Source organism: Corylus avellana, chromosome 2, assembly GCF_965113065.1.
Source record: "Corylus avellana chromosome 2, dhCorAvel1.hap1.2, whole genome shotgun sequence".
Classification (NCBI taxonomy): Eukaryota; Viridiplantae; Streptophyta; class Magnoliopsida; order Fagales; family Betulaceae; genus Corylus; species Corylus avellana.
This window is the reverse complement of record NC_142491.1, coordinates 5,150,675-5,164,033: the sequence shown is the minus strand read 5'-3', so window position 1 is coordinate 5,164,033 and position 13,359 is coordinate 5,150,675. Positions and strand designations below refer to the sequence as shown.

Genomic DNA, 13,359 nt, shown 5'->3' with positions numbered 1-13,359 from the left:
GCTAAAGAGAAAGTAAGAGAATTAATAATTGGCTGGTTGAGCTATATATATATATATAGTTCACTAATTGATTCAATTTTTTTTGGATGCCAATGGGACACGATTGCGGTATTCTGCAAGAGCCCACAATGGGTAAATATTTCTGTATGCTGCATAGTGAAGCATACAATTCCTTAAGTAGACTCCAAGTATTTCCTGTATGAAAGAGTGATCAATGGTTACGAAGCTTTGAAGGTAAAATTCAAGCATAATATATATATATATATATATATATATATATATATATATATATATATATATATATATATTCTTTCTGAACTAAATTCATGTTTTAAAGAGAGGTACCTGCTGAGGAAAATCGCCATCCTCCAGTTGAGAATTAATTATCAGCTTTGCTGCACGATGAAGAGGTGTTGGGTCTCTTTCAGCCTATTGCAGATACAATTTTAACATCAGAATGAATATGCAGGATCAAAACATATGACAATTAATGACAGCATAATATATATAAACCATGGAGTCTACCTGTCCAGCATGAATGAGACCCATCATTGCCCATGCAGTTTGTACCAAATTTGATCGGTTTCCTTCAAGAGGTACATATTCCTATATAATCAAGCACAAAGAGTACTTTATAGTTTTATTATCTAGCATCTGCCAAATCTTAGAAAGACAAAACATGTTATTAAAGATTCTTAAAAACAAATAAGAATTATACGTGTTAAAACATTACCTTGGTTGGGCATGAGAGATAGCTCTCTCCCCAACCACCATCATCTCTTTGTGCTCTTAGTAGAAAATCAACAGCTCTGCGCATAACTGGACAATTGTTGTAAGTCTTGCCAGCTGCAGCCAATCCTCCAAGTCCAAACCATGTACCGTATATGAAGCAAATTCCCCAATTTCCATACCTGTGGAAATGCTTAATCATGCAATAGATTTCTCTGGTATAAAAACAGAAAAATATCTAAGAAACCAGTGGAGGAACAAACCATGAACCATCAGGCATTTGTATGTCTTGGATGAATCGCACAGCACTTTTTATGGAATCTTTGACCTCTTCCTTCCGGTGCCCGGGGTATAACTTCTTAAACAAAACTAAAGCTTGGATTGCTGATGCGGTGCACTCAAGGTATTCATGCTCAACGACAGTGTCAGAGAAGAATTCTGTGGGATTAAGCAGCTAATGAAAAAAAAAAAAAAGAGAAAATTTCCATTAATATACGATAAAAATGGTGAATTTAGAAGTACTAGATAGTTTTAAAGTATTCCATAAGCATATTTCAAGGACACTTCAATATGTTAAGGTACTTACTTCCAACCATTTTTGGGCTCCTGCTGGTTCCCACGCAGATAAACCACCATTTTTACTCTGCATTAGAGCTTAATGATATGAATGCAATGAAATATTTAAAACAAACACCAAGTGTTGGGCCTTACTTATTAAAGGGTAATTTGAGCCTACACGTGAGAAAAAATGTTCAAATATTATTTAAATAATTAAAACCAATCATTTTTCATCAACTTATGTTTTTTAGATTACTGGTGATTTAACAATGTGAAAGTTAATCCTTACCTGTAGAGAAAGTATCACATTTATAGAATCATAAAATCGCTCGGGTTCCATTTTCTCACCAACAATTTCTGGTGGCATCATGGAAAAAAGCATGCAACACTGAAATAGAAAAGAATTTGGTGAGGAACACATTAATTATGGAAAAAGGTGTTAACATTTTACCCCATTGACACATTTAAACAAAGTTAATTACCTTAAAAGCTTCTGCAGTGCAATCAGAAACTTGCCATCCCTGGTCTTGATCAGCAAAAGCCCATGATCCTTTCGAAATGTGACGGTACATGCTTTTAAAGTCTCCAGAAGGGTTGTCCTTGACCTTCACAATTTTTAAGAGAAAATGGCGTAATTAGTCTGAATGAATATTGTGGTGAAGAGCTGAATTCAGAAGTGAAAATCAAACCTGAGATTTCTTGAGGAAGTCATGCCCTCTCGCAAGTGTAGGTCCAATTTCATCAGTGAGATTACTAGCAAGTAAAGCTTGAATAGCGAAACTGGTATCCCATGCTTGACTTCCACAACCCTTCATACAAATGGAATATATCAAAGTCAATTGTCTCTTCCATTTCCTTGCAAAGACTTAAGACTTACAGACTTGAAGCTAGAAAACAAGAGCTTTGGGGGTTTATACTCAAGTTTGAATAGTTATATTTCAAATGCTCAACACACAAACAAGGTTATACAAATGTTTTTGTACAATATGGGTACTAACCTGCATCTTCATTCCATCTTCACCGACCCATATGAAATCTGGGATCCTTGCAATATGCTTCTTGAAATAATCTCCATTTGGATCTTCAACCCAACAAGCAAGCATAAATAGGGCCTGTTCAATGCAAATAGCTTTAGGAGTAGTGTTATATAGCTCAAATATATGCTTTCCATGGATTCCCTTTATTTTTGATAACATTACCTTTTCCACGGATCCAGCGGTGATGTATCGACTATTCTCATCTTCATAATGAATGTGCTTCATTGTTACTTGAAGAGCTTTCTCTCTTACCAATTTGTTAAAGGGCCAACGAGTGAGAAGAGGCTCAGTGCATAGGTATAGACTATGAAAATTATAAAAACGACTCCAAACAACACCTATTCAAATGTCTAGGTGATTCACAAATATTCAGCGGAATAAGATCTGACCTAACAATCAATAATCAACCAAATACAGATATGTAATGAAAATCAAGAACACAGATATTTGGTTACGAAGAGGAAACCATTTAGAGAACTCTCTAAATGTAAAACCTCTCCGGGGCAGCCAAACCCAGGAAATCAATCCACTATAAGAAGAATAAGGAATACAAGAAGAATTACAAAACCTTTGCAATTTACTCTTCCTTGTACACGACAAGCGACCCACTTGACTTCTACCGCAGTATCCCTTTCCAGAACATCTGGCACAATTCTTCTATAAGATTTCCTTTCACCGGAACTCCGATTGGCTTCACGTATTTAATCCCTTCTCAAATAAGCTAGAACAATATCTCTTTCTAAGCTCTCTGATTTTGCTCTCCAAAATACGTACTTGTAAATGTAGCAAAATCGTGTTTAAATAGAAAATAACCCTAATAAGTCAGCCAGGTCCGGACCCTGCAGATCTGAGGTCCGGACATGCCTCATAAAATGCACTTTCGGGAACTGGGGTCCGGACCCGGGGAATTGAGGTCCGGACCCTGCTTGAAAAATCAAGTTTCTGGAAATGGGGTCCGGACCCGGCTTCTGGAGGTCCGGACCCGGACTGTCCAGTCTTCATCAACAACTCCGATCGATGGGCGTTTGTGGTCCGATTGAGCTGAAATTTTGCAGGGACGTTCATAACACATGAATGTACATTATGAACGGTGGAGATTGGATTCTGAGCATTCAATATCAGTGTTTGAGCCATGAACAGTAGCATCTACATTTTGGAACTAAATTAAGCCAACACAAGAACTAACAAACTCCCCCTTTGGCAATTCAGTGACAAAACCAAAATGTCGAGCCAATCCCATCATCTCCCCATATTTACTCCCCCTTTTTGTCACAGAATGACAAAAGGTCTTCATGTTTCCTGAAACACTTCACAAAATACATCAAGGCATATGTGGAACAAGAAGACATAAATAAAACTCATGAAAAAAAAATGATGCGTGATTATAAAGAAACATTAGCAAAACTCCCCCTCAATGTATGACTCAATTAACAACAGGAAACTGGAAATGCAAAGCATGTTTCTCCCCCTTTAAAAGTTAAATGAACACACATGATAACACATCAATGACTCATGTATTGCACAATGAATATCCAAAAGCTTTCCTTTTTTTTTTTTTTTTTTTTATTTATTTATTTATATATATTTTTTTTTAAACAAAACACCAAAGAAAACTTGTATAGATAAGCAATAGATCATGCATGCTCGTATGAATATCTGAACAATTCGGAGTGATCAACAAGCTACACTTACACCGTAAATGTACCATATGCATGACACAACCTTGGTCTGTGAATGCAGTCAAGTAGGCAATAATCAGAAATCTCATGTGATGGTGTAGTGTGTGAGTACTCCCATTAACTAAGATTTCATCAATGAAAGGTAAATCTAGGCAGACATTTTGTAAAAGGAAGACCAGTAGTCTGATTCAAACCATAGTAAAACCTTATAATGTTAGGACCTAGATTCCCTCATCCGATACACTCCCCCTGAGACTGATCATTTTCTTTTACCATGTCCTTTAGTAATCATCTATTTCCGCAATGATTTGATCACTGATTCTTTCTTTAGGGACAGACATAAGCAAAATGAAATCATCTGAGCTTATTTTATGCCCTTTTTTTTTTTTTTTTGGAAAATGGTGGAATTTTTTAGGAGCTAGGTTCAACTAACGAGTTGGTCAAGTGGATAGAACTGACACTACCTATCTTCCAAGCAAAATGTTTGCTCCAAATTCCCAAACATATAACAAAAATCTAAACCTAATGGGGGCAAAAAGTGCACAATTTCGAACATGAGAAAAACTGACTCTTACTCCTTTAACAGTCTTCAGAAAAACAAGGTATATCAGAAACATATGGAGCAATAGATGTAAATTGCAGAAATATTGACCCCACTCATATGTAAAATATTCATTTGAGCACAAGACATGAAAAACTGAGTATCTAACAATTAAAACAATCTAAAAGAATAAAAAATAATCAAAGAAAATAAAAACAAAGCAAACAAAAATTAAGAAAAAAATGCCCTAGAATAGCTATAGACAAATATCAATATGCTCAATTTCTAGGCATGGTCTATGTGCCGACCTAATCTAGGTGAGTCCATTACCACTCCCCCTCAATGGGTGAATGGTATTAATCTTCTTGACCCAAACTTTCTTCACATCAGGGACAACTGTGTGACTCTTATCCAAGACATCTAACCGTGTTACTACGTCTCTCATCATGTTGAATAATTTCTCATAACTATTTCTAGAATGGAAATATTCTCTTTTAGGCTCATGACTGTTAAGCTGAAAACACTTAGGACGAATATGTCCAAACTTACCACAGTTATGACACGTAGGAATAAACCTTTGAGAAGGTTGGTTCCTTAACATGTGCATACTTCTCGACTTAGAACTAGACATATAGGAATCAGTTAGAGTTCCCTTACCTTTTCCATCTTTGGAAATTTGAGGAGAAATTACCTTCTTTTCAGCCAAGCTATCTTCTTTGTTCACTGGTTTCACAAACATCATCTTTGAAGAAGAAGCAACATTAGTAGATAAAATAGTAGATTTATCAAAACCCAATCCAGTTCTATCAAACGAATGTTTCTGATTATGTAGCATTTGATTTAGCTTTTCACTAGAGAATTTTGTTAAATGATTCTTTGATTCATTCAGTTCATTCTCTAAGGATTTCACTTTGGCAATTAGCATTTGATTTTCAGACATCAAAGTATTATGAGTAGCAAGAGAATCAGTTAAGGTGACAGAAAGTTGATCATTTTCAAGATTAACCTCATTGAGTTTCTTCAATTGCTGCTTATTCAGCTTTTTCAGTTTAGTGTATTCCACAAAGAGATTATTATAAGCATTTTGCAAATCATCTTCTTCTTCCGAATCATTATCGGACACACCTTGTTTGTCTTGAGAATTACACTCACTATTCTCATGCTCACTCTCATAACTAACTCCAAATGCTAAGTAATTAACTCCTTGTTCAGCATCGTCCTTGTCTGACTCATCACTTTGAGTCACATTAAATGCCTTGCCATTTGACTTTCTCAAGTTAGCACAGTCAACACGAATGTGTCCATGTCCTCCACATTCGTGACACTTGATACCTTTAGGTGACTTTCCTTTCTCAACATTCTCATTTCTAGATTTCTCAGAAAATTGTGAATTGCTATTTCTAAGATTTCCTTTCTTGGCTCTAAAGAATTTCCTAAACTTCTTAGCAAACATAGCAATTTCTTCCTCATTTCCAGAATCCTCATCAGATGAACCACAAGAGTCAACCTTAACATTTTTTGCCTTAAGAGCAATATTTTTGGTGTTCTTGTGTTTAGGAAGAATTAGCTCAAAGGTCTGAAGGGAACCTACAAGTTCTTCTACTCTCATAGTATCTAAGTCCTTGCTCTGTTGTATAGCAGCAATTTGGGGAATAAACCTCTCAGGCAAAGATCTTAAGATTTTTTTCACCACTTTAGCATCATCCATTTTCTTTCCCAAATTAATGGTAGAGTTTCTAATGACACTAAGCTTTGAATAGAATTCATCAAAAGTTTCATCTTCCTGCATTCTAATCTCCTCAAACTGAGAAACCAACATTTGAATTTTTGAAGTTCTAACAACCTTAGTTCCTTCATGTGTGATTTCTAAAGTTTCCCAGGCTTCCTTAGCTATTTCACATCTAGAAATTCTAGAAAATTCCTCATTTGAAACAGAGATGTAAATAGCATTTATAGCTTTGTCATTCGCAGTAGCATTATTCTTTTCCTCTGTTGTCCATTCAGCTATTGCTTTTTCTGGACGTGTCCATCCAGATTCGACAATATGCCAAACATTAATGGATTTAAAATATGCTCTCATACGAATTTTCCAAAGCGTATAATTTGTTCCGTCAAAGACGGGAAGAGAATTAGGAGCAACAGTATGAGACATTTGATATGGAGTCTCGGATCACACTCAGGAAATAAATCCTTCACAGAGTGAACCCGCTCTGATACCAATTGAAAATTATAAAAACGACTCCAAACAACACCTATTCAAATGTCTAGGTGATTCACAAATATTCAGCGGAATAAGATCTGACCTAACAATCAATAATCAACCAAATACAGATATGTAATGAAAATCAAGAACACAGATATTTGGTTACGAAGAGGAAACCATTTAGAGAACTCTCTAAATGTAAAACCTCTCCGGGGCAGCCAAACCCAGGAAATCAATCCACTATAAGAAGAATAAGGAATACAAGAAGAATTACAAAACCTTTGCAATTTACTCTTCCTTGTACACGACAAGCGACCCACTTGACTTCTACCGCAGTATCCCTTTCCAGAACATCTGGCACAATTCTTCTATAAGATTTCCTTTCACCGGAACTCCGATTGGCTTCACGTATTTAATCCCTTCTCAAATAAGCTAGAACAATATCGCTTTCTAAGCTCTCTGATTTTGCTCTCCAAAATACGTACTTGTAAATGTAGCAAAATCGTGTTTAAATAGAAAATAACCCTAATAAGTCAGCCAGGTCCGGACCCTGCAGATCTGAGGTCCGGACATGCCTCATAAAATGCACTTTCGGGAACTGGGGTCCGGACCCGGGGAATTGAGGTCCGGACCCTGCTTGAAAAATCAAGTTTCTGGAAATGGGGTCCGGACCCGGCTTCTGGAGGTCCGGACCCGGACTGTCCAGTCTTCATCAACAACTCCGATCGATGGGCGTTTGTGGTCCGATTGAGCTGAAATTTTGCAGGGACGTTCATAACACATGAATGTACATTATGAACGGTGGAGATTGGATTCTGAGCATTCAATATCAGTGTTTGAGCCATGAACAGTAGCATCTACATTTTGGAACTGAATTAAGCCAACACAAGAACTAACAGACTATCCCAAAGTAGATCTTGTATCGAAGGATGAGGATAGTAGAGATCCTCCTGTAACAATAATATTGCGTAACCAATGTCTTGGAAGATGTTAAAACAACACTTACCCCGAAAGCTTAAGCTAATAGGAAGCAATTGATTTAATCATTGAATTTATATTCTAACACTCCCTTATGTGTAGGTTCAAACTTTTTCCTAATAAGTGAGACCCAACACATAAAGTATTTAATTGAAATGAGAGATGAATAATGGAGACAACGTTTCAACTCAAAGAAACGGATCCTTTCCAGTCCTTGAAGGACTAGAGAGTATCTAGTTCACGGTTGGGATTTCCCTAGAGAAATCCCAATGCTACAAATAAGCCACGTCAGCCTTCACTAACAAATAAAAAATAAATTTTATTTTCAGGTTAATTTATTAGAATGTATTTTAATATATATTGTAGAATGGGTGACATTGGGGTGGCTCAGCCACCCCCGTTGGTCCTAGGGTGGCCGGCCACCCTTAGGGCAATTTTATTTTATTTTATTTTTTTTAATTTTTTTTTTTTTTATCATTTGACCCTTGGGGGGTGGCTTGGCCACCCCAGACTAGCCACCCCATATGGCCAATAGGGGTGGCCAGCTGGCCATTCCATTATTTTTATTATTATTATTTTTAATCCTAAAGAATATTTTATTTTATTTTTATGTATTAATAGGACAGGTGTCCCATTTGTGGCCCAATATCTCAGAAATCTTAGCCATTAATTAGATACATTCTAGTCCAAAATAGATTGGAGAAGATCCGGATCCTGAACTCAGGGCTTTTGTTATGATATCATGTTAAAAGCTTAAGTTGATAGAAATAAATGAATTTAATTATTTAATTTATATTCTTATAGAAGAATGTTGAAAAGCATATGTAGCAATGAGTGAGTATTAACCATGAGAAAAATTTACCTTTGCACATAGATGACGCACTTTCTTCCAGTTAACTTTATTGTAAGGTTGAGTGTAGATTTCTTCTCTCAATTGAAGAATGAGAGGTGTGATTGGGCCTACAAACCTTTTCCCATAAATGTATGACATGGGCAGGTACACCAAGCGGCAAAAGCACCACATTTGGGCTGCATTTTAGGGGAAAGCAAATTGATAAGCAATATGTAGCAAGTTTAATCATCAAAAAGAAGAAAGTAAAACCTCTACCTAATAGAGGCTTTCAATTAAAAATTGTACAAACCTGGATGTACGTATAATGTACGTAGTAAGCATTTATGTACAAACCTGGATTAATGGGAAGAAATGAAGGAAGCATCCAAAATTCCGGAGGCATTGGGTTGGTTCCAATCCACTCGAACACACCAAGTATCTACAACAAAGCGAAAAATGCATACTAGAGTTAATTATCATCAAACAATCATCACTTTGTTGTAATTTTTATTTCAATTAGACAATAGTGTACTTAAGATTTTTCATTTAGTTCAATTTTGTGTTCTAAGTTCGAACTGAAAATTTACCAGTTTGAACTAGCCAGTGGAAGAAGTAATCTCAAGTTAGACAAAACTTGCCGTTCCAAGCTTTGTATTAATTCAGTTCCAACTTATTCTTTTATTTAGTGGATGAGTTTTCTGGGTTTGGTCATCCCGGAATAGTTTTACTATTGAATATATAGTTACTCAAAAGATTTACGAAACATGATCATACCGAAAGCCAAGTCTTTCCCCAAGAAGGTATGTGTGTTACACCACCATGATCAAGGATCCACTTTCGCGCTCTTGCACAAGCATTGTCTTGACCACCATCAGGTCCTTCCCCGAGTATACGCATACAAATGTAGTTGAGAGCCGTGCAAAACATGATACTATGGCCCTCTATGTGTAATCCCCACCCACCATCTTCATTCTACATACAATTAATATGCAAAATTTACAGCATACTTGTTAAACATACATGACAGCTTAAAAACACACACAAAAGAAAAGGAATCAAGTACTTCAACAGAAAATCTAATCCTATTTGCATAATTGACATGTGATGCTTCCAAGAATATGCACCTGATGATAGTATATGTATCGAAGGATTTCCTTTTGATACTCTGCAGGGAACACAATATTAAGATGCCCTGTAATGTACAAACACATTACCTGCATTTTTTTTGGGTTAAAAGAATACAATTAACAATTTCATCAAGATGAAAACCAAAACAAGTCGAAGGTAGGCATGTCCTCATTGATCCAATGATACTATTCATAGTCTGTCTATCTTAGAAGATGTTTTAGAGATAAATATCTTTAGTAACTAAAAAAAAAATTAATTTTAGATGAGGCAGGACAAAACTAAAAAAAAAAAAAAAAAATCCTAAGGTAAAAATTTAATGGTTAAAGTCCATATATCCCCCTAAAACTATCACCCAATTGGCAATGTCCTCCCAAACTTTTAATTATGACAATGTCCCCACAAACTACCAAAATATTGTCAATGTCCTCCCAAGACTAGCAAAAAGATAAAAATGCCCCTATAAATTTCTCAATAAGTCAAAAATACCCCTATAAAATACAAAAAAATAAAAATGTATTTAAAAAATACGATTTTTAAAAAATTTTATTATTATTATTATTATTTAAAAAAAAAAACCAATTTTAAAAAAAAAAAATTGGAATTTTTTTTCTTAATTCTGTTTTAAAAAAAGATTTTTTTTTTTTAAAACGGAAATTTTTATTTAAAAAAATTTATAAAACAATTTTTTTTTTTTTTAAAAAAAAAAAAACGAAATTTTTTAATTTTTTTCTTATAAAAAGGATTCTTTTAAAAAAAAAATAAAAAAAATAAAAAAAAAAAAAAAAAAAGAAGCAAATTGGCCACCCCTTGTAATTTTTTTAGAAGTTTTAGTATTTTTTTTTTTTTTTTATTTTACTAAGGGTAGTTTCGTTATTGGAAGAACATTGACAATTTTTTGTTGTTTGAAGGGACATTGTAACAATTGAAAGTTATGAGAGACATTGTCAATTATGTAGTAGTTTGAAGGAGGAATGTAGACTTTTCCCAAAAATAAAATTTTGGAGGTTCAATCCAAAAAAAAATCCCAAAATTGAGGTATTTTGAAAATCTTTAGGGGACTAGCGCCCCAAGGCTAGGGTAGTTCTACCCCTGATTAGTAAAGGCCGTTATGTTGTTGATGATTTGTGATCTTGATGTCACAAAAAGTTTCTTGGTGTATATAATTTTTACGTAAATATATATATAATGATGACATTGGAAAAAAATAAAAAAATAAAACATTGTTAACGATTATGAGTCTTACCAAGGGTGGAAGGAAAAACAAGTTGCCAGAAAGTTCAGCAGGCCAATGGCCATCACTGGCCTGCAAGGCAGAAAAGATGTGGACGGCCCTTCTTAGTGCAGCTGTGGCCTTTTCATATGTGATTTCCTCTCCATCCTCAACCTTTACTGGGGGAATTGTTTGTTTGAAGTTTTTCTCCTTAAGAAACTGCGATCATTTTGACACAGAAATGAGCATATATATTATAGTAAACAATTTCTGAATTATTAGATGTCTCATGATATTTTGAATTTTAAAGCCGCTAGATTACAATATATCATGATATTATGAATATTTTATATAATATTTATACGATTTCTAAATCTGATACAAATTTAGTATTAAATCAACATGTTACAATTAAGAGATCTAATTTGTTTAATTAAATGGTTTGGATTAAAGTTGATCTATATAATTTTATACCCATACTCCGACATGACTTGAACCCGACACACAATATAGGGCTAGTACTAATTATTGACATGACCTGTGAACACAATAACTAAAACTCTAAGAGATTCAATTTAACGCTCATCACATATGATCTCTCTTAGCATAGACTCCGACGAACTCTCTGAGGGCGAAAATTCGTATCTCTCTCTTCTATAATAATGTATATATATCAGTACATTAAACTATAGACCTAGGCCCACTAAAAACACGCGTGTTTTTGGGCATAGTAGGTACGGGGTGTCCGGACATGTTAATGGGCTGTCCGGACAGGGCCTTGAGGAGCAAAAATATGCTTGCTGGAAAGCCTGTCCGGATAGCCTAGCACCCGGTCCGGACATGGCCTACATTTTGAAAATGTTGTCCAGTCTTGATCAACAGATCCAATTAATGGGCGTTTGTGGTCCGATTGAGTTGAAATTTTGCAAGAACGTTCATGACACATGAATCTACATTATGAACAGTGGAGATTTGACTCTGAGCATTCTATATCAGTATTTGAGCCCGTGGACAGTAACCTCTGGATTTTGGAACCGAATTAAATCAACACAAGGACTAATAGTTTTGATGTTGATTTTTTTTTTTTTTTTTTTTTGGTTGAAAAATTGTGCATGAACAATAATAAAAGAAAAGAAAGGCTTTGCCAAACAAAGCCAATATTTCTAAGCGTTGAAGCTAGTCTTTGGAGTTAAGAGTTTAATCTCCATTTGTTTATCGTCCCTTAAACCTTTTGTTTGTTAAAGAGGTCAAAGTTTTCCCTAAAAACCTTAATTTCACTTCAAAAAAGAAATTGCTACTCATGTTATTTAGTTTGGTGACAAGATAAAAGAGCTAAAGAGAGATAGGTTAACATGCATATATATATATATATAATCTAAATTGAAACTTTACCTTCCTCCCATCAAAGAAAAAGAAATCAGAATAAAATCAATTCTAATTTTTATTCCACAAATAATGCCTTATTTCAAATAAATTACCAAATACCTATAATTGTGTTTAATTTAAATTACAGTAAATATATGTGGCATTAGGCCTGGGCCAAAAAACGGAGTGCCACCTACCGGCCGACTTCCGACCGTAACCGCCCTGTCACTGTCCGACACCGACAGGGCGGCCAAAAACTTAGTGAATACACCAAGTAGAATTTAGAGCATTCCAAAAACTTAGTGATCAGATGGTGCTTCATTTAAATTATACGGCTTCTAACGTCAAACTGGGTCGAATACAAAACCAAACTCCACGTCGGGTAACTGATTTTGTATAGTTAATTGGTTGGTTTAGTTTTGAGCTGTGAGTTTTGTTCTGGTTAATTAGTTTATTGACTTTTTCTTGTTAACTGCTTTGTTCGTAGAAGTCATGGTCAAGCTTTTTTTCTATCTGGACACAGATTTTGATGCGGTGGGAAAGGTTGTTGTGAACATGGCAGGAACAAGAAAGTAGCTTGCTGTTTTGTGTTTTGTGTGTAGAGGATCATAGAGAGAGAGAGAAGATGGGAATACCTGCATTCGCCATAGGAGATCACTGCTAGGTTTCACATGAAACCGGTTGTTGTAGAAATTTTGCCGAGCCTCTTCAACCTCAGCCCTCTCTTGTGGAGTACCAGCATGAGGGTCAAACTCCCATATCTGCCTTCCAACAAAGTTGTTTGTGGTGAAGATATAAGGGCCTTTTCCACCCTCTGCTATCTTAAGCCTCCACATGATATTCTTCCACCCCGGTCAGTTTCTTCGTGTTAGAAAAATATTCAGTGCCTTTTATAGACGGAATGCACGATCTGATGTAGAGTTGTTCCACCTGCATTACTTTTGAATAGGAAAAACTTTACTTTGGCCTCCTAAACTTTCACCAAATTTTACAAATCCCCTGAACTTTTCAATCTCTCATTTTGGACCCCAAAAACATCGCATTCCAAGCAGCATAAGCCACAATTGGTGGGATATGCGTTAGGGTGCATCAATAACTT

At 35.4% G+C, this 13,359-nt stretch overlaps 1 protein-coding gene across 1 annotated transcript; it reads right to left on the bottom strand.

The window, feature by feature from the left end:
• Positions 1–324: 324 nt before the first annotated feature.
• On the bottom strand, positions 325–13,114 carry LOC148587237 (beta-amyrin synthase-like). The gene is made up of 17 exons (XM_088512509.1): positions 12,896–13,114; positions 10,929–11,114; positions 9,682–9,771; positions 9,332–9,529; positions 8,912–8,996; positions 8,588–8,754; positions 7,645–7,697; positions 2,487–2,628; positions 2,286–2,399; positions 1,977–2,096; positions 1,770–1,892; positions 1,577–1,675; positions 1,316–1,372; positions 993–1,183; positions 734–911; positions 526–606; positions 325–429 (listed from the first exon to the last, which is right to left on the bottom strand). The coding sequence occupies exons 1-17, from the start codon at positions 13,094–13,096 to the stop codon at positions 325–327; spliced, it is 2,190 nt and encodes a 729-aa protein (XP_088368635.1). The 5' UTR covers positions 13,097–13,114.
• Between the last annotated feature and the right edge of the window lie 245 nt (positions 13,115–13,359).